Here is a 26,320-nt window from a genome sequence, read left to right as displayed (position 1 = left end):
ATTGTGATGACGCTGATACCCTTATACATGAGTTTAACTATTAACCAACCTTGGACTGTGGTTAAAGACCACGTTGTTATTAAATCCAGCTGGTGTATGTTTAACTTAACATTTAGTCATTTAACATTTGACAAAGGAACTATTTTTTTAAAGCTTAATCTAAAAATACAAGTTTTTGTCTAACTTGCTGCAGCAGCTTAAGTCTGTGAGTGGAGAAGAAAACACTGACAGAAAATACTTGAAATAGCAACAGAAAGTTTTCCACCCTGAAAGGCCAGCTACCGCGTTGTGTTTGTGTTGTCGGGAAAATTCGGTTCTTAATTGGAAATCAACAGAACCAGAGATTTCTGTCCTTTTTCCTCTGCAAAATTGTTTGCTCTTCCAAACTCAAGCAAACAACTTAGACATGCATACAAACATGTGCTTTGTGTCACAGCACAACAACTATACGATCATATAGACACCCAGTGTTGTTCTCTTTAGAAAAGGAAAAGGGCATTTGATGACGTATAAGCATGTTATTGCTCTGCGATCCTTTGCTCTGGTCTGTTTTGAGCATTTTAATGGTCTCGAGTTGTTGACCAGACAGGCAAGCGCGCGCTCGCGGTTGCTGTCATTTGTCTCCCCCTACTGCAAAGCAAAGCGAGCCTGCACAGAAACAGCCTTTACTGGGTTTTTGTTCGCTGCATTTTTATCAGCCATTTAGACAAATGTAGATGTTAATGAAACAAACCCTCACTGGAAGGACTTTTACGTTTGTAGAAAAAACAGCTCCATAAAAAAAGTGTGAAACACCTGAACATGTGCTCGTCATTTCATGCATACACATGACACACTTCAGGAAAGCATGAAGGCTATATGGTTTATTCATGAGGTAGGCTATAGCTTCAGTTTGTAAGTGTAGACCTTGAGTGGCATGACTCATAGACTAGACTACATAATATCATGTTATATCCAGTCTGTGGGATAAACTCAAGGCACCGAGGTTCACAACGTAGTTAGTAGATCAAATGAACACGCTCCTTGTGAATGAAACAATATGAGAACTGCGACATTACAGAGGAAAGTCGTGGTGTCAACGCTCACTATAACTTAAATAATACATTTATGTAACTGCATTCTGCCGAGAAGTCATCCATATTCTACAAAACCGTGCAATATCTACACTGTTAAATGCATCAGTGTATATGTATAAATATTTGTTTATATCCTCAATTACCTGCACGTGTAACGTTACAATTGTAAGACTTTTCGAGCTGAAATCTGAACACACTGAAGTCTGAGGGACGATTTCTCAACAAGTAGACTTTTGACCAGCCGCAGCGAAATGCTGACTTGATTAGGTTTGTGTGAATTTTACAACTCGGAGAATCGTTTTCCCGATGTATCGGATACCACCTGAATACACCATAAAAATAAGTCTAGTTTTGTGGAATTTTTATTATGGATTTTTAAATATTATTCAGCACATGTCAATTAGTGTATATTTAACTGCACACTGTCTATGTATGCTGCATTACTGATCCATATTCATATTCTTATTTCTAAATATTGGATTGCTCTAACCGTATTTCGTTGTACTTGTACAATGATGATAGGGTATGGAATTTTATTTTGAAGGGTTAACGCCGGAAGTATTATTGTTGTAGTAGTAGCTGTTGGCAGAGCGGAAGCGGAACACGGGCTTTACGCCATTTTGAGACACTGTCCAGCCATCGAGCAGCTTCTTGTTTGATTGCAATGTGATCGATCCGTTGGAAGCTATGTTGATATCTTAGTCGTTGTTTTTTTTCCAAATCTGCCAACGTGTTACTTCTCAAACCACGAATCCGCCAATACGACAGTTACCTGCTGTAACGTATCGTTACTCTCACGGCCATGGCAACCGAGGGAGCCGCCGACCAGGTAGCTACATGCCGCTTAGAGACAAGCTAACAAGTTTCTGTGCTCAGATTAGTGTGTTACTCTTAAATGTTATCAAGGGGACTTGATGATTGTTTACTGAATGTTGTTTCTTTTAGACTATTTTTCCACCGTAATGTCGGGTTTTACTCCCTGTTGTTTTCAAGCTGCACGTTTTTACGTCGTGTTCACTGGCTAACTAGCGTTAGCTTCGTCGCTACTCATTGAGCTAACTAGCATGTGGCCTATGTTATCGTGATATAAATGCATAACTTGCGTTTCTATATCCCTGATCCATATTATAACTGGTTAAATTTGTCAGACAGTTGGTGCTCATATTAGTATATGCTTCATGTTTACCAAAAGTCTGAGCTAACATCTCTGCAAATACAATAGGAGAATAATATATATATATTAACTCTCTTTGATCAGTTATTGAGTAGCTTTGTGTTTGAAATATGCTGCCTTGAGTCCTCAATGTACCTTGAAGTATCACAGTGCAATGCAGGTAGTTTTTGTATTTGCATGACCTGTTTTGTGCCTTGTGTTTTTTTCTTTGCAGGCTGCAGCAGAGTATATTCCCGAGAAGGTGAAGAAGGCAGAGAAGAAGTTGGAAGAAAACCCGTATGACCTTGACGCATGGAGCATTCTGATTCGAGAAGCACAGGTTTAGTGACACAGAGTTGCATTCTTGGGTTGAGCAAACTGGGAACACGGGTGGTGGGTGGGATGGAGGGTATGGGGAGGGTTACAGATTGTGAAAATATAAAGCATTTAATCTTTTCCCCCCACTTGACTGCTTCTTTATATTTAGTATGGTTTGTAAATGAATTCTTCTTCTTTAGAATCAACCCATAGACAAAGCAAGGAAGACATATGAGCGACTTGTCACACAGTTCCCAAGTTCTGGCAGATTCTGGAAACTGTTCATTGAAGCTGAGGTTAATACTTTTTTCTTTTTTAAAAACAATTTCTAACGTGTGCATGGCTGGGAATTTTTCTTGACACGATCAACACTGTGATTTTCACACAAGCAAAATGTCTCGTTCTTCAATGGAGTTTAAAGTCACAATTCTTGATTTGACTCAGTAGGCTTGCAGCTCAGGTTCACAGCAGTAATCAGACAAATCAAATTGGTTTATCTCTAATCAACAGTGCCAAAAAATGTTCACTGTCCAAAGCATCTCGCTGCGTAAGGGAGATCCCACACTTTTGAAAAGATCAAAAAAGATGGGGGCTCATGTTGACACTTGAGATTTGCTGGAATCATCAAGAATTGTGCAATTAAACACAACAAAGGGGATATCAGCTCTAACCATTTCTTTTTCAGAGAGTTCTTATGTTTCCAGGATTAAAAAAAATATATGCACATTCTCTGCGTCATATTTAAATGGGGTAAAGTGCATTTGTTGCATGTTTGGTCTGCAACAGTATTAAAACTATTTTAATGGTATTGGAGTGCATTAGCCTTTTGTTCACTTGTCGTGTCAATTTATTGCCTCCTGTGTCATTTCTTTCGGGTAATTTTACAATCAAATATTTTTGTTTTATGGCCCATCCTTTCCTTTAGATATTCCCTCCCACTCCCCCATGTATGTATATATATATGTATGTGTATACATATACACATGTCATATATATATATATATGACCAGTCACCCATTTGCATTGAAGCCCTCACCAGGCTCTGCCTTACTGTGCGTAGTCAGCTCTTGATAGTAAGGATCATTCACTGCACATTATCCTCTTTCTGACCTCTGTAGATTCTGTGATCACTACATCTCTGCACATGACCGCTGCAGTGAATGTTTACACACTGCTTGAAGTTGTCCAAAATGATCATCAGGATGTAGCCTCCTGGTTAAAGTCCAGCGTGTAGTCCTGTTAATAGATCACCTCTATTCTGTGAAGTGAATGTTGTTGTATGTTGAGGCTGCAGTGGTTGTTGTTTGTTGCCGTCGGGTCGTTTACCCCCCCCCCCCCCCCCCCCCTTCGATTAACCAATGCAAGAGAAGGCCAGCTGTCATGTCATGAAGATGTGGTGTATATCTCTGTTTTAGGCTTCTCAGGAACAATCTATAACTAACTCACAGAAGAGCATCAATGTCTCCTCACTGCCAACACACTGTCCGCTCTAATAACGATAGCAGCAGGCAAATCATGTCCGAGTAAGCTTTCCTCTGCCACCAGAGCGGATGTATTATTTTAACATCTAAAGAAATCAAAGAGAATTAAAACATGCTAGTTTTTGTATGGGTGAGACTGATATAAAAATAGATTTGTTTAGATATATTCATATTTTTCCCCTCATGATTTAGGCTAAATATGTTCAGTATACCCTGACTGAGTTGTATTTTAACTTTTGAAAGATAGACGGTGCGTTTTCTTTGTTCAGAAACACATCACATAAAGAGAAGTAGGCTGTGAAAATGTTTTCTAATGACAAACAGTACACCTAATTTCACAACTACAATCCATTCATTTAGTTACTGCTGATCTTTCGTCAGTTTTGGATGAATCCTCTGTAACTAGCCTAAATCTCCCCACTAACCTGCAACCTGTCTTCACACCTAAAGATACAAGCTCTCCGTGTTTGCATCAACTCTACAATTTACTGAAAATCCTCCGAAGTAGTTTGAGTAGCTTTTGTCTTAAATTAATTCTGGGTATTTAGTTCAGTTCTGTAATTACAATTTAAAGTTTGTTTTAATCTCTTACAACACATTTGCATGTCTTAGCAGTAAAACTTCTTGTTGGGTAAGTATTGTAGTTTAGTTCTGACATCCCAGAGACGACAACATAGATTTAAAAAAAAAAAAAAAAGAGCCCCTTGTCATTGTTCATATTTCATCATTTTTGCCTTTAAATAAAAAAACCACTGCAGAACAAAGTGTAGCCTCATGTTTGCGTCCTAGTCGTGTCCTCTTAAGATTGTACACAAAGCCTCGTGTTTTTTTGTTCACAAGGCGAGTCAGCAGATCTTTGACTGCCTGTGACAGAGAACAGCTAACACGATTACTTCATGCTTTATGAGAGAAACTTTTCTCCCTGAGTGGGTGTCCAGCACATGTCAGACATGATGCTGGAGTGAGTGTCCCTCCATATATTAATACAGATGTCTCACACAGTGTGAGAGGCATACTGAGGCCATTCCCCCCAGAAAGAAAAGGGCAATGTCACCATTCTTCTGCTTGTATTTTCAATGGAAAGAATCATTCTGCAGGAAAGAAATGAAGTCATCTCCCAAATGCTCATTTATTTATTCCTGTAAATGAAAACGATCACAGCAGTGTGATTATGTTTTTGTTTTTTAAAAGAGTATTAGATGCACTTACCGTGCAGACTCTATACACTTTATGCTGTACTAGTATTTCACTAATCTGATCTTCCTCTGTCTGACTCTTCCTTCCGTAACGTGTAGAACAACTAAGCTTGTCTTTTGTTGTATGAGGTTTTTTTTATGTCTTATCAAACTGAATTCAAATATGTGTTGTGTCTGTCTGGCAGTAATCAGTAGCAGAGTTTGAGCTTAATGAGGCGATGATGTCCCCATTGTACTTACACCAAAAACAGGAAGTGGAGGTGTAGTAATGCTTCAAAAGAAACCTGTAACCATATTACACGAGCAGTGAAAGCCATGTGTGATCCGTCAGGAAATCATTTCCATATAGAACATGGACATGTAGAACTAAAGGTGCAGAAGTAACGACAAGTGATGACTTTAATATTGTGCAGTAAGAAGAACGCTTTAAAGCATGGTCGCCATATTGGACTCTCTATTGTATTGGTTAGTAGTTTGTTGGTGGATTTTCTGAAAATAAAATATTTTATCAGTTAAATCCAACCTGGTCTTTCTCCTACTTTTTTAGATTTGTGGTTTGTCTTTTTTTTTTTTTTTTTTAACGTAGGTGAAGCTTAGGGAGTCATATGCAGGGTGACTGTTTTCTTCTTTAAAAGGTTTCTAATGGACGCTCTGAGACGACTTTTATTAATGCACAGAAAGTTATTTGTGTAAAATGAAATCACAGATCACTCCTCGTTACCTGAACTGCCAAAATCTTTTGTTGACATGTTAGTTGATGATCAGGGGAAAAAGGCCATAATTGTTTGTACAAATTCAAGCTGCTTCATATAACCGAAAGCTTTTTCTTTTTTTTTCTTTTTTTTTTTTTGTTCTTGGGATGTGGTTTTCCTAATAGTGACAGTAGAGTGGAGGGGCTACACGGGGGGGGGGGGGGGCTTCATCCAGGGTGGACCACTCTGAGTATATGTAGTGCTTCCAACCTGACAGGTACCATGTGCTTTTTTTTTAGATTTAGTGACAGAGGGTCACATGGCTGGTGTCATGTCAGTCTTCAGTTTTGAGTCAATGGTAAAGCACAGAGTTCAGGTTTGTGCTTGTAATGCTAGGATGGTTAGAAACTAGTTCACAGCATGACGCCCTGCAGACGATCCCCTGCAGGGCGTCATCCGCTGCAGGTATTTATCCTGCTGTGTAAACTCTTGTTTCATGTCACTCCCAGGCTAGTTAGAGTCTGCTGGTTAAAACTGAATAGCCCATGTGTTTGAAAAACAAAACAATAGGAAAGGCCCAGTGTGCTAACCCTACCATATAATAACCTCTCCTGTCTGAACTGGAGGCTGCTGTGAGACCACTGACTAAAGCAAAAATGGGACACACTGCTTACAAAGCAGACGCGCTCACCTCAGGCTGCTCTGTTCAGAGTTTCTCAAATGCTGCTTCTTCAGTATGATCCCGAGTTATTGTCCAAACTATGCTGTTTGATGTTTTCTGTAACACCTGCCAGCTTGTGTTTTTTTTCTGGGTTATGTGGTGCAGTTTACAGAAAATAAACCCCTTCTTTAAAAGTTACATCATTCTTGTGTGAATTTCACTTTGTTGATCTTGAGGCTCAGGTCTGTGTGTGTGTGTGTGGGAGCACTTACATTTGCATGATTGTATAATGCCTGTAAAAACAACAAAGAAGACATTTGAGTTAATGTTGCATTTACACTTTTTATTTGCAGATCAAGGCTAAAAACTATGACAAAGTAGAAAAGGTAAGTGTCCATCGCCTGTGAAGCGTTCTCCTTTTACTGTCGCTTAAAATGATTTTTGTGATTTCCACTCTAGTATACACTAAATCTGCTCCAGTGTGATCATCAATGATTTACGAGGGGATTATAAGAAGTGAGAAGCTTGAACTGATCCCCAACAAGCACACATCTTGATTCTTAAACTGAACGGACGGCGCTTGAGATCACTCCCTCGGCTTTACAAGTTCTATTAAATAATTATTTACTAACCTGTTTGTTAAATATTGCAAAAAAACAACCAAAACCTAACGTTCAGTAAATCTAAACATAGTGAAATGTCAAATATGATACATTCTGCTGCATGTTGGAGTTCAGTTTTATGATTTCTAAATTGTTCCAATCCAAATGTTTCAATCCCTCCAACAAGCGTCAAACTCTGCCGTGGGAATACGTTTGGAAGAGTCCGTTGAGCTCGAGGCCAAAAACTGAAAGGCCGAGTCAAATCTGGCACATGGGCTGACGTGGAAACAGTCTCTTTGTTTTCCTCCAACAAGATGTCATCTTCAGCTTGGCTTTAGAAAAGCAGATCAGTGAAACAAACTAAAGCTGGAGGGGCACATGTAGAGAATGGACAGTACACGTGAGAATCGTCTTCCACTTGTTGTAACTTTGTGTATTGTTGCCCCTGTAGCTGTTTCAGAGATGTCTCATGAAAGTGTTGCACATCGACCTGTGGAAATGCTACCTCTCATATGTCCGAGAAACCAAAGGGAAGCTGCCCAGCTACAAGTAAGAGAACATGCTGCATGGTGGGATTAACTCTGTTCGTATTATACTTGTCGAGAGTCTGTTAAATGTATGCATTTATTTTGAACCCGTAGAGAGAAGATGGCGCAGGCGTATGACTTTGCCCTGGATAAAATAGGCATGGAAATAATGTCTTATCAGGTATGCAGATCTGAATGATTTACTTACACCTGTCTTTTTGAGCTGATTTCACCTTGACTGCTACCGTCCTCTCTTCCAGATTTGGGTGGACTACATCAACTTCCTCAAGGGAGTGTAAGTAATCCCCCCCCCCCCCATGTCATGATGCTTTCAGAAGTGTGTGAGCCTGCTCTTTGGTGCTGATGTTTTATTCCCGTCTTGTTGCTTTAGGGAGGCCGTGGGCTCTTACGCAGAGAACCAGCGGATCACTGCAGTAAGGAGGGTGTACCAGAGAGGCTGTGTCAACCCCATGATCAACATTGAGCAGCTTTGGAGAGATTATAGCAAGTACGAGGAGGTGAGTTCCCCACCCACGCTTCGAGCTGCTGTTTAAGCGTTCAAAGAACTGCAAAGTGCCAGACTAACGTGTCTCATTTCATGAACAGGGTATCAATGTGCACTTGGCCAAAAAGATGATTGAGGATCGAAGTAGGGACTACATGAATGCCAGGAGAGTGGCAAAGGTGAGACATTAAATTGAGTGGATCAGTTTGAATCCCAGTTGTGTTGAAAAGTCAGTGTGGGGTCGTAACCTCACCCAGGTTGTTATGTTTGTGTGAATCAGGAGTATGAGACTGTGATGAAGGGCTTGGACAGGAACGCACCGTCAGTTCCCCCACAGAACTCCCCTCAGGAAGCTCAGCAGGTGGAAATGTGGAAGAAGTACATCCAGTGGGAGAAAAGCAACCCGCTGCGCACAGAAGACCAGACACTCATCACGAAGAGAGGTGAGGCCACGATCTATGGAGCATCCTGTGCTGTTGGGGATGCAATGAGTGTAGCCATGTGGCCACTAGAGGGCGTGGGTAGTCTCTTTTTCTTTGTGTGGGGAAGATGTCGTCATTCTGTGTTTTGTGAACACTGCTGTGTCTTTGTTTCAGTAATGTTCGCATACGAGCAGTGCCTGCTGGTGCTGGGTCACCATCCTGACGTGTGGTACGAGGCAGCACAGTACCTGGAGCAGTCCAGCAAACTGCTGGCAGAGAAGGGGGTAAGAAACCCCCCACCCCCATCAGACTTTGGGTCAAAGAGACATTTTCATAAACCTGTCAGGCACTTTACAGAGATTCTTTATTTTCTGCTCCCAGGATATGAATAACTCCAAACTGTTTAGTGACGAGGCCGCCAACATCTACGAACGTGCCATCGGGACTCTCTTGAAGAAAAACATGCTTCTGTACTTTTCATTTGCTGACTATGAAGAAGTGAGTGTCCAACAGCTTCACCGAACATAAACATGGATCGAGTAGGACCAAACAGAGGGGACTCACATCAGCACACGTTTGTTTTGATTTCCTCGCAGAGTCGCATGAAGTACGAGAAGGTGCACAGCATCTACAACAAACTGCTCACCATCGAGGACATCGACCCCACGCTGGTCTACATCCAGTACATGAAGTTTGCCAGGAGGGCCGAGGGAATCAAGTCAGGACGCACCATCTTCAAAAAGGCCCGAGAAGACCTGCGCACACGTCACCATGTGTACGTGACCGCAGCGCTCATGGAGTACTACTGCAGCAAGGTGACTCTCCCCTTCTCACGAGTGTGTGTAAAACTGTGATCACAATCAGTCTTTGTTTCCATCTCTAAACTTTCTTTCTTTCTACAGGACAAGTCTGTGGCCTTCAAGATCTTTGAGCTCGGTTTGAAGAAGTATGGCGACATTCCAGAGTACATACTGGCATACATTGATTACCTCTCACACCTTAACGGTAGGTCACGTGTGTGAGGCGAATACACAGAATGATATGGAAGATATACGTTCCAAACATCATGAAACAATCCATCCAAAGTTTCTGCACTTTTTCAATAATGCAGTGGTGGAGTAATGAAGGCTAACGGTTGATCCCTGTGTTTCTGTTTCTTCTTCTCTCACCAGAGGACAACAACACCAGAGTCCTGTTTGAGCGCGTCCTCACCTCAGGAAGCTTGTCGCCAGAGAAGTCAGGGTGAGGCCACATGTTTGGTTTCTCTCTGTGCGTGAATGTGAGTGTAGTGATAGGATAGCTATGATGTCGTTAGCTAACTGTTGCTGTTCTTTCCCTTCCTCAGAGAGATCTGGGCTCGGTTTCTGGCCTTCGAGAGCAACATAGGAGACCTGGCCAGTATTCTGAAAGTAGAGCGAAGGCGGTTCTCTGCCTTCAAAGACGAGTACGAGGGGAAAGAGACGGCGCTGCTCGTAGATAGATACAAGTTTATGGACCTCTATCCCTGCTCAGCTAGTGAACTGAAGGCCCTGGGATACAAGGTGGGGGATAAATGAACTTGTTGTCTTTTGGTGCTCATGTCCAGCACATGCGTCTTTTCTCTGGCGTTCTATCTGAACAACCTCTGCTGCGTGTTTGCAGGATGTGTCTCGCTCCAAACTGGCACAGCTTCTTCCAGAAACGGTGGTGACTCCTTCTGCGCCCACACTGAAGGACGAAGCAGACCGCAAACCTGAGTACCCAAAACCTGACACCAACCAGATGATCCCCTTCCAGCCACGTCACCTCGCCCGTATGTAGTCCTGAGCTTCCCTCCACTTTCCCTTAAATCCACTGAAGCCAGCTGAATGTGCTAACAAATCAGGGAAACACTGACGTAAAAAAAAAAATCAGTTCCAAGCAGCTGAGCGGTTGCTTTTCTCTGCACTGATCTCTTCTACAAGTAACATGTGGAAAAAAAAAAAACCTTCCATCTTTGATGTGGCCTCTCATGTTCCCTCCTCACAGCTCCAGGTCTACACCCTGTCCCTGGTGGAGTTTTCCCAGTCCCCCCAGCTGCTGTTGTTTTAATGAAGCTGCTCCCTCCGCCTACGTGCTTCACTGTGAGTAGCAGCAGCTTAACACGATTATGCTCTTATTGACTGGTAATGCATTCAAGAAGAAAGCAGAATGAAGAGAGTCTGCTGCTGTCTGTTTCTGCAGGGTCCCTTTGTTCAAGTAGAAGAGCTCATGGAAACTTTAAGGAGATGCACACTTCCTGAGAGTACGTTGCACTTAAGATGAACCCAGACCATATTTATTATTTATAATCTCTCTATCTGTTTGACATGCCACTGATGTGTTATTCTGTCTGTGCAGCTGTTGACGCCGCTGTAGAGTTGATCACTGGTAGGCAGCCTGACGCAGGAGGGGAGGGCAACGGATCCATGGAAAACCATGCAGTTGCCAAGTCACTCAAGAGGCCTAACGCAGACTCTGACGAGGAGGACGACAAAGGAGCTGTGGCTCCGCCCATCCATGACATCTACCGTTCACGTCAGCAGAAAAGGATTCGATAAAGTCCAACACACTGAACGCTACAAGAATGTAATCTTAACAGATGGTCCTATGGGATTCATGTACATGTCAATGTTTCTGATCCTCAGAAAGATAGTTCCTCCGTTGATCTCTGTACAAAAGATAAGCATACATATATACAAACACACTCACTCACTCACACAGACAGACATACAAACAGTATGTTCACCTGTGTGTTCTCGTTTTTTGTTCTGTTTTCTTTTTGTAAACAGTTTTTATTTTTAAAGACTGACCATTATACTGTACAAAATTTTTAATTCAAGTCATGATTTGACACACAGCTCAGTTTTGGCCTTGTGATGTTCCAGTAATGGCGACGTGAAACCAAGCTTCTTCTTCTTTTTTTTTTTTTTTTAGATAACTGGAAGAAACACAGTTCCTTTCAATAAAAGTTCAAAAAAGAATTTGACTCGAGCTGATCTTTTATTTGACCGCCTCTCTTTCTCTGTGACTGACAGGAGCTTTCAGGAAGAGCTTTGCAAGACGTTCTATAACCACTAGGGGACAGCACAGGACTCAAAGTGTCAATCATAATCTCCACATCATCGGTGGAAAACATCAGAATTACAATTATTTAACATAAGCCAGCTGCTTATTTTTATTGTGGTTTCAGGTTAAGTGCTGCTTGCACAGTTGTTAGTGCTCCCACTTAATGAATGGAGGCTGCGGTTCTCCAAACAGGCAACCCAGGTTTCCTGCAAGTCATATCCTGCTCTCTCTCTTTTCAAAAGGAAACGATTACATTAAACACAACTCAACAAACAAATGTGAATGTGTTTCCCTAAAAGTTTAACAAAAGGGCTGTCAACAATGCAAAGACATCCTCAGCTTGCTTTTCCTCATTTTCCAGTTGTGATTCACTGGCTATAGTTCGAGAACATCATGATAAAAGTCTGTAGATATTTGTATCTAGTGAGAATCAAATTAAATTCTAATATCAGAAACTAAAGTTCCCCTCATTCTCTTATTTAAAATATTGTTCTCGCTTCCCCAGTGGTGATTTTAGAGTCTATAGGGGCCCCAGGACAATCATTCCAGTCCTATAGACCAATCATTCCTCTTCATTTTCCTTGGTAGACTTTTATTAACACATTGTGGTTTTCACTTCAATAATGCATGCAACGCTTTGCAAGATTATGAGACTAAATGCCCCCTCAGGGAGGTTTCCTACTGTCATTGCAAAATGTGACGCTGCTGTGGTTTTGTAAGCCCTCAGGGGCCACCTGCTGGTCTGGGGCCCCAAGCAGTTGCCTGCTTGCCTGTTGAACAAGTAGCGGCACTATGTTTCCCTTTTCCCGCCAACATGTTTCGATGGGAGGCGTTTGAACTGGAAACTCCTTGACGCTAGCCAAGTTAATGAGTGAGAACCACAGGGGGGAAGTCAATCTAAGAGCTCCAACCCGAAATATCAGCCTGACTTCTATAGTCCAGCACAGTCTCAGCAGACGGCCTTTCAACGCGGGTCTGGTTCTGCTCGAGGTTTCTGCATATTAAAGGACGCTTGTTCTTGCCACTGTAACTTTGTAAACGCCAGTAGCCTTAGCAGTAATGGATTTCTCAGATCTACCAGTCTGTTTGCATGCTAGTTTTTATTCCCTGTGTCAGTCCTGTTTGATGGACAGGTAGGAGAAACCACTCAGTTTTGTAACATCTCATACTTTAATATCTTGTGACATACCAGATGCCGTTAACACTTTTTTTTACACATATATTGAGTCAGCAATGAAAACATAATGAATGATTGGACAATAAAGACCTGGCAAAACAAAACAAGCCAAACAAGATGTGTACGGTTAAGAAATAGCCTGGGAATGCTACCATCACGAGGAAATGATTTCCTCAGCTGATTAGAAGACGCACATTAGCTCATAGCTCGTAGCACAGGTTTAAAAAACAGGACTCTGAAGATGCCACTAAAACGCGGTTACAGTTTCCAGTCCGAACAAAGAAAATGTACAAACATCTGTTTTGCTGATTTGTTGCAACAAACAAAAAAAAACCCAGAGGGCTGCATCTCATGAATGCATCTGACTGTTTATAATAGCACGACATCAGACTTTTAAATGTCCAGGTTCAAATATCCGGTTGAGGCTACCTCAGACATAGCTCCACTGTGCATCACTCTGTACACGGAAACCACATGAACGCACAGATTTGTTATTGCCTGCACTGTCTGTATTGCACAAGCACAAATAACACAGCTATTGAAAACTGCATGCAGACACAGAGTGACCACAAGAAGCAGAGCAATGTTGACTTGTCGTGTGTGTGTCCTGCACCCAAGAAATTCCTATGACAAGTAAATATGTCCTTAAATACGTTGAAGCTCTGTACGATTTAAATTCACATTCCAGTTCAGTGTCTAAACGTTTCACATAAAAGCACATTAACTCTCACATCATTCACATTACATCTTATCTCTACATCTCTTCACATCATGATACATGACATATTAACAACAACATAAACATCACTGTAGCAACATGTTGATACTCGATAATCTATTTCCAAAGTACTGAACAAAAATCTCCGGGTGGCCTTTGAAAAACTGCCCCAGCAGCCGCCTCTTCTCCTTCACCGAGAGTTTTGGGTTCTCGTGGACTGTTTGCAGTAAAGACCAGAGCTCCTCTTTCGTGGTTTTCTTTGCATTTTCTGCAAAGTCTTTTGCACTCAGCCTCGTGCAGTACGCTGATCCTGCAGCAAGTAAGACACAGAAGTTAAGTGCAGGAAGAGCTTTGCCTTTTTATATGTTATACTGTTTTTTTATGATAATGAATGGATGGAAATAAGGGAAATCTGCACACCTGCTACCATGTCTGGATCCTTTCCTTTCACAATATTCATTATTCTGTCACTGACCATCTTGTGCAACGAAACAGGAATCTAGTTGAACGAAAGACAAACATAATTAATAGAATCACTTTTTCATGTATTTTTTGGATTTCATTTTAAACAGTTGGACTCATTTGAATATGAATTGCCTTTCAAGTCGTAAGTGATTTCAGATTTGCAGTCCTGCTTCTAAACAGCTCTTGTAAACAGCATTTAATCAACTCAGTGGCTAACAGATGTTGATTATCACATCCCTCTTATAAAACTGGACAAACACACATACACATAGGCAAATTGAGTGCACTCACTTTGAAGAGATCACAGTGGTTATCCATCATGAAGAGAACCATGAAGTCCACCTTTCCTTTGGAGAGTCGACCGCTGTAGACAATGGCACTCGAAAAAGACCTTTTCACTGCCATCCTGTTCTCGATCTGAGCAGAGAATTATTGTGAGTTAACTCAAATCAAACAATCAAACATGCAGACTCAAGCTCCATGCAGACACATGCTCACCTCTTTGTGCAGTTTGACCTCCAGTGGTTTGGCTGCGATGGCCATGAATCTTAATAGTCTGCGCAGCTCCTCCCTGCTGCGACAGTCCTGCAGCTTCAGGCTCAGCTGCAGGGCCTCCAGAGCCTGCTCCTGTTTCCCGTTCACTGATACAGACAACAGAAAGGAGGAAAACATGAAAAAAGCTGTCTTTATAGATTTCAATTAAAGCCATAATGACTTTACATAAAACTAAAAAAGAGATTTAAAATTGCCTCTTCTTACCGAGTAGCTCTGAGATGCCTGAGTGGATGTCGAACACGTGGTTGCTGAGCAGAGGTGGCTGCTGTGTGCGTCCGTAATGCTGATCCAGGACCTCATAGAGCAGTCTCTTACACTGCAGCAGGTCGTCAGCACAACCAGCCAGACCTCGACTGACCTCCACCACCAGCTCGTCAGGCAGAAACTCCAGGCAGTCCACTGCGCCTGACATCCACTCGTCAGCCCTAAGGGAGAGGGGAGAGAATTGATTTTAAATCGGGCAAAAAGATCGAGACAAGTTCAACAACAATGAGAAATGAACAAGGTCAGTTCCAGCTCTTGGTCTTCAATGGTTAAAAAACGAACAGTGAGCATGGTGAATCTTTGGAGAGAAAAAAGGAAGGAAAGATGTTTAGGAGTTGTGTTGCTAATCTCGACGCTCGTCAGCAGCGTTGAGGCTTTGAAAACAACAACAGTGATTATGATGCATTTTAGGTTGCCGACTTTAAACTGGCCGGGGACAACAGCTGGAAATGAGCCTCAAAGGCTCGAACTGCTGCTTTTATTGTAACAGGGGACTGTCCACAGAATAATAAACTAAACTATTATTAAATGAATATTGTGTAGTTTTGGTGTAATAAGCTTAGAGTGGGTAGTTAGGTCTCCATTGGAACCGTCTCTCATGGGCTTGATTATGCAAGATTGTTTTCTCACTGTAACATTTTCAATCAAATCAAGCTTGGCAAATAAAAGAAATCAAATTATGTTTTAATATGCGTGGCATAAAAGCAGCTGATACAGCCTTTAAACTTGGCTTGTATCAGAGAATTAACTTCTTTCAGTCGTGATGATTCAGAGGGGCTTACTGTGCTTCGCTGAAGGCCTTGAGGACTTCTCTGTCCAGGTAGCTTGACGTATACAACAGGTCCGGGTCACTGTCCATACCATGAAGAGGAGGCCGTGGCGTGTGTTTACCCTCTAACAAGTCCTCCAGCAGGGGGAGCTCTATCAACTGCAGCAACCTGAAGACAGCCTGTTGGTGCCACACCTCACCTACAACTGGAAGACATAAACTATAAGAGCCACAGGTACATAAACACGGACACAGAGTGCTAATCTAAAAAAAACACTTTGCCGGTTTGACGTCATTCGACTTACTCTCTTGTGAGAGGCCGAGGTTGATCATCTGAGGGGTGATGGTCGAGCTCATGTTGAGGTTTCCGAGTACCTCCTCCAATGATTTGTCCGTTTTCACAGGGGAGTGGGTGGAGTAGCTCAGCACCTCTTGTCTGGAGAGTCACATAATAACAGCAATCAGTGAAAGTGATTGGGGGGGTCCGACTAATTACACGAACAAATGTGGCATCTGGCAACAAATGTTTTCCAGGAGCTGTTAAAATGTGGTGCTGTGTGTAGGCTATTCAGTTTTTTCATATTAAACAGACACAATAAATGTCCAGTTTCTAGAATTGGTCTTCTAATGAACAAATAGGAAGAACATTTGAATCATTTACTTTGTGATCATTAACTGTACTCCCATAAAGACTTGATTGAACCCATGCTGCAAATCACAAAAGCCAACTGTGAATGAAAAGAAAATGTAACTAGCAAAGAGCACATGTTTTTCTTTGGGTCTTTCATCTCTCATGAGGGACGTCACGCCTGTTCTCTGATCTGCTCTGGAGTAATCACTCTCAAATAGACAAAGTGATAAAGGCCATGTGTTAGCACCACATGCATCACGTACGCCTGTCTTTGCTGCTAACTCCCAGCCTCCCTAAATCTAATTCAACACCTTTAAAGAAAAGCAGAATCGCCTGAGTTTAAAGGAACAGCTCCACAGTTTGAGGGACACCATCATTTGTTTCAGACGAAGATGTTACATGTTTGTTTGTTTTTTTCCAAATTTGAGTATTTTGGGCACATAGGCAGCTTTAGCCAGCATCCAGTTCAAAAGACTAGAGAAAGTTTAAAATCACTAATTGTAATTTGATCTTGCCTTGTAAGACAGCGTCTGTGTCAACTTGCTGTACTACTTTTGAAAGGGATAGGTCTTAAATTTGGTTGGTTGGTCTTTTCGCTAAAGTTTTACGTATAAAACTGTAACAATACATTTCACATACTCTTTTCTCAAATATAGTTTGTGTAGTTAGCTCTTGTCATGCAGATATTTATCCAAATGTTTGTTTGTAGTTGTATAAATTGTTTTATTGGTGTTTTTATGCTAAAAAAAAAAAAAAGGGCAGATGTAACATCATGAATGACAGCTGCAGGGATGAGCAGAGTGGAGAACAAACGAGAGGATTCATTCAACTTTCCATAAAACTTGAGTTATTGAAAGTGAAATTGACACGAGAATCTTTTCTGCTGCCAGACTGTACCGACCTGAGGGAACAATACAGTTTTATTGTGCTTTTATGTAATGGAAATACTGCCGCTGCGACACCAGCCAGATCTCTATCGTGCATGTCCTGGTTTCAAATGACGTCACCAACTTTCAACAACCATCTGTATGTACAAGCAAAGGAGGTGAAGTCGCTCATCTTAATAAACAGTTGATGGTACAGACATGAATGTGGTTTGTCTGAACCATCTTTCTTTCCATGTCACTTCTTGACTTTGAAATGTAATTTTATATTTGAACCTCATAATCTTGGATAATAAGAACGTTTCTGGAAATTAAGAACATAAAGACATGACTGCACAATTGGACTTCAAGAGTCTCAGCTCACGCCTCACTAGTTATCACTGACGCTGGATTTGGGATAAGCTTGGGAGGAAGGAGAACAAAGCTCAACTCAAAAGTGAGATCGGAAGATGTTATGACACCGCTCCGTACCTTTCATGTGACGGACTGTAGCTGTTCTTGTTCCTGTTCATGCTCAGTGAGTCATAGCCGCTCTCAATGGTGCTGGTGGAGTGAGAGTTGGAGTTTGCTAGGGATGAAGGGGAGCTGGTCGCAGGATTCAGGAACCTGTACAGACTGAAACAACTGTCCTCAAACGTCGCTCGCTTCTTCTCCTTCCCAAAGACTTTGATGCCAACCGGCTCAAACACCCTCGAGTCCATCAGGGCCTGACAGAGACGAACAGCTTTGAAGCGTGGTACCACCTCTTCGCCAAAAAAACAGTTGAGGGTGATGTGAGCCAACACCACGTCCACGGCCTCGGAGCCCAGAAAGCAATCATGGTAGGACTTAAGCTTGTGACGCCGGCGCTTGACCTCCACTTGAGTGTGGAGGTTGGAGATGATGCTGCCCCAGATGTAGGTGGCCCGGAAAGGCTTCCCAGCCATGCCTGGTTCTGACAGAGGCAGAGAGAAACAATTAGTGGAAGGATAAAGAGGGGAGGAAGGGAGAGATAATCAGAGAACATGAACTGAAGAAGATGGCAGTTTTCACAGTTTTCTGGCACTTGACAGACTATCTTTTAATAAATCCATGAGCTGCACCCAAAAATATAAATATATAATATATACATGTACATACACATGCAGGTGAAATAAAACCTCGACTCTTTTCAAGTTATTCTTTGTGGGTGTTACGGCACATGATCCAGAACTCCAGAAATCTAATGGGGGAAGTAGCCCAACCCAAAATCCTTGTTTGACGCAGGCGGGTGTACAACCAGTTAAATACACTTACACAGATGATTAAAACCTAACAATCTAAGGCAGTTAAGGTTAAAGACAAAACATCAGATTTTTTTTGCCACAAGAGACACCAAGTGCAATCTGTCCGCTCTATCCGCCACACTGATTCACACACGGATACAGAGACAATGATCACATTGTCAGCCTCCTCCCACAAAACAAATCATGATATGTTCCTGCTGTATTTTCCACTTCATTGGTTTCAGTGCAACTAACATGCACAAAATCACAAGATTATTCATGCAATCCAACACTGAACATGTCCAAAAGTACACCATGCTATCCATTAGAGTCTTCCTCTCACTGGTTCATCTCACAACAGGAACCCTCTAAAGCTTGTTGAGCAAATGTTAAAGGGGGGGTTCTGAGAGACCAAGGGCCATACATCAGGCGCTGTCAGCAGCAGCCGAGCTCCATGTTATGATAACACATCAAGACAAATACTTTCACTGACCCATCTGTGAAACATGACAACAAAAACACTCAGGAAAGGTACCACAAATGTTCAACCACTTCTAAAAAAATTTAAAAAAAAAAATACAACAGCTCGTGGAGCAAAGAGGAAGGAGGGTGAAAGATTTATCTGTGATCAGCTGATTAATGAGATCCTTCTACAGTCTCCCTCTGGGTGGAGGAAACAGTCCTGAACTGAGTATTTGCATTTAAAGGAAGAACAACTGGTGCTGCAGCTAGATAAGAAAAAACATCACCAGCCAGTTTGCAGATATACTGTAGGTAAAGAGTAAAGAGTCCAAATTATTCTTTTGCTTAAAGACTCTCAAGTCCAGATGTGCTGCTTGTCAACAGGCAAGGCAGGCAACTGTTTGGAGCCCCTGAGCCAGGAGGGGCCCCCCAATGGCTGACAAACTTTAAACAAAAGTATTGCCCCAAAATGTGAACATTTTGCAATGACAGTAGGAAACCTCCTAAAAGGGCCCCCATCTGACAGAAGTGCCCCTGCTAACAGAGATCTATACTTTAGATGTGAGGGGAAGTCTTTGTTGGTAAATGGCAGTTTAGTTATAGACCCATTATAATAGGGAGGACTGCAGGAATTACAGACCTTTTGATCTAGATAATTAGTCTAAGTCTAAGTTTAAAAGACTGAACAGGACCATCTGGAGAACCCCATCAGGGGTCTCCGGATTACCAGTCACACAATAAATCCGGATCTAATCAATATCAATGCTTGTTGAAAAAGAAAAAAGAGATGGGGGTCAGGTGTAGGTCGAAACAATCCTGGGAACCCGGCTGTGCTCTGTCACCTCTCGTTGCTCGCCCCAGGCTGAGATTTAAGCTCAGTTTGTATAGTCGACGCCAGACTACATTTCCTGTGACTTTGGTCCTCTTTTTTTAGTGCGCAATAATTCCCATCAGAGAGACCGTGGCACGATGCAACAGGAGCTGTGGCCTGCGTTACCTCCAATGACAACAGTACAGCGTGTGTTTGCACACATCAGTAGAGGTAAATAATCGCAGGGGGAGCAGCTCAGTCAGCAAGCACAGGGGGATCCACCTCCTGGGGTTAACATCACTGTCTGTATTGTCACTGAAGCATAAACTACAGAAAACATATATTAAAGGACTGTCGAGCATGTTTTTGAACTCTCAAGCTGCAACAAGACTTAGAAAGAGGTAATAAGGCAAACTGCACTGAAGCTCTATAAGGAGCAGCAGGTTGTTGGTAGACCTTCATTCCTCTGACATGCTGAGACCAGTAAGATTTTGAACTTATGGAGCCTCAGGACACGTGAAGAAAAAGGAGGGCACCTGCCCGTATGGATTTAAACCCCCACATCCTGTTTCATATAGAGGTGTGTAAACGGAATCGCCCCCCTCCACCTGTGTTTTTACACAAACACTGCATGCAGCTGAGTCTGCACCAAGCACCATGTCACAATACAGCAAAAACAACCGGTGTTATAATTCAGAGCCTTTAAAACATTCATCAAATGTCACTAAAGCAAATTCATTTCACACCAGAAACTGTCTGAAATTTACCCGCTTAAAACTTTACAAAAACCTGAGAAGGCCTATTAATAACAAAATAAATACAGAATAGGCCTAAAAATAGCATTCCCTTTACAGAAAATAAACTGATTAGGCACATTTTCTGTTAAATCTAAGTTTTCACAAACAAATAGACTTCATAATGTGCGTAAAATGCATTTAAACATCCTATTAAAGTAGACTATGTCAAATTATTTTTTTAGGAACAAAGCCTTTAGTCATATCTGTTTTTAGCTACAAGTACAAATGTAATTTCTTAAACTTTCCCATCTCTACACGGCATGTTAAACACCAAATAACCCGAAGTCTTCTCGTAGCCAACCACAGTAATGATTTTAAACACGGCAGGAAACTATCAACATAATGAATAGCCTTAAGTTAAATCACAAACAAATGATTATTACCTGGAGTTCGGTGTAGTAAAACTTCCTCCAGTGACTGTGAAGATAGCCATTCAGTTGCGCGTCCTCGGTCTTTAATTCACAACGTGACGCACGCAGCCAAAAGGAGTCAAGCCCGATACTGTCCCTCCCACTGCCGTACATTATTCATGTCCCAATCAGCGCCCTGTCCGGGCATTAACACGTTAATGAGGATCCCTGAGTCCCTCATGTTTAACAAAAGGAGCTCTAAGTCACTTATTCCTACATGTAGGGACAACTTCCTATGATGAAACTGTAAATTTGAAGAAGAGAAATCCTAGTTTAACAACAGATGAACCCAAGATGCAACTGGAAGTTTCTTTATGGTGCCCCAAATGATTTGTTTTTATTATATTGAAATAATAATAACAATAAATCATAATACATTGCTATTATTTCCTTATCTAAAGCCATTCATTAGAATTCATGCAAATGTTGATTCAAGGTATCATTTTCAAGGAAATGCCAGAAAAGTCCAGGAAGTTTTCACACAATCTACAAGCCTGAGAGTATTCAGATTTATAATCTTTGCAGGGGGGAATTCTGTTTTTACACTCTGTTAAGTCATGCAACACAGATTGATATATACACATGCACAAACAGGATCTAATGGACATGCTCTAATAGAGAAACGTCAGAGTGACTGAGCTGCCCATGGTTGGTGCTGCTGAGGTGGTGGTGGGGAATTTGATGCCTTGCTCAAAGGACTCGGCAATGCTTATAAAGTAAACTGGCACCTCTCCAGCAACCAGACCAATTTCCAGATTTGGATCACACCAGGACTTGAACCCGACGATGGACCCGCTGGTTCCCAATCTAAGTCCCTACAGGCTGAGCTACAGCCATTTACACCTGAGGGATCTTATAAAGACGTAAACCAGAGACTGCTTTGTTAAGAGGAGAAAAGAAGAGGAGAAAAAGTTTGGAGGATGTTTACAGGGTTAATGAAGATGACAAATTGAGGACAGTTTCCTTGTCTCAGCCAAAACAACAGGCGTCATCATGTGTGTGTCAAATGTGTGACTGCCCCACCTTGTTTGGGATCCACCTACACAGACAGTCACTTAAATGACAGCTATACCACAAACAAATATGCACACACACACACACACACACACACACACACACCTCAGAGCAAACACACCTGAGCTGTAGTTGGGACAGATTTCACGGATGAGGCTCTAACCCGGTGCCTCCTTTCTTCAGGTGTACTCTGACAATGGAAACACAGTAAGCTGACACTGCAAAGCTAAAGTTGGTCACTCTGAGAGGGAGACTGAAAGGAAGACAGGTGTTATCGTTGCAAGAGACAAGCATGCTGCTATGGGCGAGGTGGCCAACATAGTGCAAACCGGTTTGATTACTGTTGTCCTCACCTCTTTTCTGCAGAAACATGTGCTTCTTCACAAGAAAGTAAGAATGCATGTGTGTTACAAGAGAGCCCCCTCTTCCAGAACAAAGAGGAAGATATACAGTACTGACACATTAAACATTAAAGGTGAAATGCTCTTGAGCAAGTCAGGATGCTACCAGGAGAGAACAATGAGGGTTACTTTATTTGGGGTATATTTAAATAATTTCACGTTCATTTTATTCATTTTGTCCTGCAGTAAGCTGCAAGTACCATTTAATACACAGACACAGTGCTATAATAACAGATGAAAGTCACTGGCACTTTACCCAACAAAAAAGGGAAAAGAAGAGGAAGTTTGTGGTCAAACATCACCTTATATGAGGATTGCATTCCTCTTCAGCCCTTGGTAAAAACATAGACAATAATGGGCTGCAGGATCCTTTTATCCCATTATAAAGAAACTCCTGTGACAAGAGAGTCCCAGCTGCTTTTGGTGGAAACACAGTTCGAGTTAAACAATGGGAAATGTACGATCCAATGTTTTTGTAGCTTGACTCAATCAAAGGAAATAAAAGAGGATGACTATGCAACAGGAGTTTTCATCATTTTTTTCTGTCTCTCGTGAGTACACCAACTTTATGGAGATGAAAAACTCGATTGAGTGAGATCCTCTTCTGGAAAAGATTGTTCTCCCACAGCCCCAAACAGGGCAGAGAAGGAACGCATTACTATCCCTAAACCAGCAACAGCAAGCCATTTATGATACAGATAAAACTTTGATTTTAGTGCCAGTGCCACCTTTTTAGGCTGAATCAAAATGAAGTGATTTTATTTTGTTTGCATTCAGCCACATTTCCCGTTCTTAACCCGTGTAACAGAAGAGTCTGTAAAATAATAACTCCTGACATTATCGCCACAATAAATCCTTTTTCAGTCAGACACAATGCTTACGAACAGTCACTAAGAACTGAATTCATAGAAGCTTGCCTGTAGCCTGTAACATGTTGTATAAACTCCCGTTTACTATTGCAGTGTGAATAATGTATTTTTATTATTTGTACAGCCGCCAGGAAATCCACTCCTTAACTGAAGGCAACTCGTGCCTTTGGTAAAGAGCCAAACAGGTTCTACAACTCAAACTCAAATGATGAATGTGTTTCGACTTCATGTGCTGGTATTTAGTAAACCTGAAACAAAGCTGACTCTAAAGAGCTGTTTAATGGAAAGTGGTTTACACCAACACAGAGGGAAGAGAGAGAGAGAGAGAGAGAGAGAGAGAGAGAGAGAGAGAGAGAGAGAGAGAGAGAGAGCACCCTGGTTAGTACAATCAGAAACTCTACTCCACAAGGTCAAAGAAATATTGACTCCCCTCTCTCTGCTCGTATGGCCTGCAGGCTCAGCACATTTCCTTTTCTTTCCTCCTCTCTGTCATGCAATGTTAGTCATGTACTTGTTTGACTTAGTTATGACTATGGCAAATACTCCAGTAGATTTTTTTCTAGGATGTGACATGGTAAATAAAAAAAATCTACCATGCTGGTCTCTGGATCCAGTGTGACTGTGGACCTGTTGACGTTCCTTTTAAAAAAAAAAACTCAAATCCATTAATGTAGTAAAAACTACCACAAAGTCAACCAATCTTTACTTCTAGAAATAAAGATTGATTGATTGTATAGCGAAAAATTGATCACAATTGTTATCTCGAGACACTTTAAAAAAGCAGGTAAAAGACCTTACTCATATATTACAAAGAGCCAACATTAATCCATCATGAGCATGAAGCAACATTTAGCACAGTTACAGTGGCAAGAAAAAAAATCCTTTCAACAGGCAGAAACCTCGAGCAAAACTCAACTAATGAGGAACAGCTTTCTGCAGAAACTGCGCTAGGCTTGAAAATGGGACAGAGGCAGATGCAAAAGGATGAGGACAATCAGGGTCGGTGATGGTGGTGGTGGTGGTGGTGGTGGTGGTGGGGGGGGGGGGGGGGTCTATAGCAGCAAGCCGGGCATGCCAACGATCCAGAGGAACCATAAAGGACATAAGAGCAGGAGCTCCCAGGAATATAAGTGATTAATAACTTATACGGTACACGAAGATTTACAGGTAGTGACATGCAGTAATATGATGTGAATGCAGAGAGAGAGAGAGAGAGAGAGAGAGAGAGAGAGAGAGAGAGAGAGAGAGAGAGAGAGAGAGAGAGAGAGAGAGAGATGCAGTCTAAGTCTAAAGCAGCTGGTCCATACCTCAAACATTAAATACAAGTATTCAGTGTCACACATTTTTAAACTTGACCTTTGCTGTATTTTATTTTATTTTTTCTAGATACTCAAATCAAATCAGACATTCAGCTGTGAAAAGAACAACATACTCAGCATTGCATTGTTTAATAGAAAGAGTAATGAGTATTGTTGCTGACTGCTACACAGGCTACATGGACTTTGTTTATCGCTCCCCTGTCACTGACTGATGTGTGAATGTGTATTTGGTTAAGGTGGAGCCAGATTAAACTGTGATCTAACGGGATATTATTTCAGTGCGTCGCCTACTTTGAACTGACAAAATAAAGAAAATATTTGCAGACACAATTCTTTTTCTTAATTTGTCATTATTTTTTATGACACATTGACCTGAATGATCCAAATGCAGCATGTTGGATCTGTGCACATCTTACAAGAAGCAACATCTCGATCCTGCAGTTTTATGAGGATCAAACACATCCCAGTTATTCTATAATAAAAAGTAACTGTTTGTAAAAGTTTGTTTTTTTTCTGATTGTTTTAAGACTCGAGTGAAACTAAAGAAAAAAATAAAATAAAAATAAGCCTGCATTGTGATCGAAAGTAAAGTTTAAGAGTAGATTTACTCGGATACTTTCCACCACTGAGCTCTTTTAAGTCTCCAGATGGAGTGTAAATCTGCAAGTCGTCTTTCCTGCTTCTGACTTTAACTGTATGGTACTCAGCAAACGTGTGACTGGTCAAAACATCACCAAACTTCACCACTGTCACAGAGTACATCATGTTTTACCACAGAACCCATGAGCAGCCTGTGTTTCTTATCCATTTCAATCTGCCTTTCTGTTACTCTCACGCTGCCTCTCAGTCCGTCTCCCACATGTGGAACAATACCATGCATTAAAATTCATGTGCTTTTCATCTGGACTGCAGACATTGAGTATCTGTGTCTTACAGTGGTGCCCGTAGTGGAATCCCAAACGCTTGCATGACAGGCCGTCCTCCGCCAACTCCAAAGGACAGAGGACAGAGGCTTTCCTCACAGAGCCGTCTGTGCGGCACAGAGACACTTTTGTTTTTAGGGGGTTGCCAGTAATTTCACATTGTGGCTGAAGCGACTGGGCAATCATATTTTATTCAACAGGCCAAAGAGCCTCTCGGACGACACAAAGTCAGCCACCCCTTCACAGTGAATAGTTCGGTCATGAGAGCATGGTGGGCGAGCATCGCCACAAGTTTGGCGCCCTGAAACACTCAACAAATGAATAAGAATATGAGCTCATGTTTACTGCAGCGTCCAACAGGCAGGTGAAGTTAAGCTGACCCCTGACGTGGTGTAAACATATTTAAGTAAGTGCCGACTGGGTTGAGAGCAGAAACAATGCTGTGATGAGAACAAGTTAGGAGGGAAAGTGACAGTAGAGACTGAACTGTCCTGGAGTCACCGGTGAAACTTTATGGAGTGTTTTGGCGTCTCTCACTCTGGCCCACAACTTTTCCTTTGAACGTACAAGTCAGCTGCTAACGGTCACACGGTCCTGTGTGATGGAGACTCATGTATAAACCTATTTAAGTTCCTGCTCATCCTCTGCATCACTGCTCCTTGTGAAAGTGTTTCAGATCATTCTCTGACATCCACTCAGATGACCTGCTCAGTATTTAGTTGTATCCCATATCTTACACCATAAAGGATGATACCTTGGATTAGTGTTAAGAGCACTGCTGAGTCACATTTATAAATGTGAGTTTTTGATGCTGTTTAAGCACACTGTAGGAGACAGCTCTGAATGGAAATGTAAGCGGTTATAATTAAGTGTTTAGTGCTACTACAGCAGGGGACAACACTACATTT

General features: G+C 41.8%; 2 protein-coding genes across 2 annotated transcripts; one reads left to right on the top strand and one right to left on the bottom strand.

Moving 5' to 3' along the window:
* The first annotated feature begins 1,623 nt into the window (after nucleotides 1-1,623).
* On the top strand, nucleotides 1,624-11,619 carry cstf3 (cleavage stimulation factor, 3' pre-RNA, subunit 3). Its single transcript, XM_079338696.1, has 20 exons — nucleotides 1,624-1,905; nucleotides 2,465-2,569; nucleotides 2,748-2,843; nucleotides 6,931-6,963; nucleotides 7,631-7,728; nucleotides 7,821-7,887; nucleotides 7,967-8,001; nucleotides 8,098-8,224; nucleotides 8,313-8,390; nucleotides 8,492-8,654; nucleotides 8,808-8,917; nucleotides 9,015-9,131; nucleotides 9,230-9,448; nucleotides 9,536-9,638; nucleotides 9,806-9,875; nucleotides 9,979-10,174; nucleotides 10,275-10,425; nucleotides 10,641-10,735; nucleotides 10,836-10,896; nucleotides 10,992-11,619. The coding sequence occupies exons 1-20, from the start codon at nucleotides 1,879-1,881 to the stop codon at nucleotides 11,189-11,191; spliced, it is 2,151 nt and encodes a 716-aa protein (XP_079194822.1). The 5' UTR covers nucleotides 1,624-1,878; the 3' UTR covers nucleotides 11,192-11,619.
* Nucleotides 11,620-12,935: 1,316 nt separating this feature from the next.
* On the bottom strand, nucleotides 12,936-20,971 carry depdc7a (DEP domain containing 7, paralog a). The gene is made up of 9 exons (XM_079340213.1): nucleotides 20,860-20,971; nucleotides 17,634-18,096; nucleotides 15,953-16,083; nucleotides 15,661-15,853; nucleotides 14,819-15,039; nucleotides 14,558-14,700; nucleotides 14,351-14,476; nucleotides 14,015-14,093; nucleotides 12,936-13,904 (listed from the first exon to the last, which is right to left on the bottom strand). Exons 2-9 carry the CDS (start codon nucleotides 18,086-18,088, stop codon nucleotides 13,681-13,683), a joined length of 1,572 nt encoding a protein of 523 aa, XP_079196339.1. The 5' UTR covers nucleotides 18,089-18,096; nucleotides 20,860-20,971; the 3' UTR covers nucleotides 12,936-13,680.
* Between the last annotated feature and the right edge of the window lie 5,349 nt (nucleotides 20,972-26,320).

This window comes from Symphodus melops, assembly GCF_947650265.1.
Source record: "Symphodus melops genome assembly, chromosome: 3".
Taxonomy (NCBI): Eukaryota; Metazoa; Chordata; class Actinopteri; order Labriformes; family Labridae; genus Symphodus; species Symphodus melops.
This window is presented reverse-complemented; position numbering and strand designations above follow the sequence as displayed.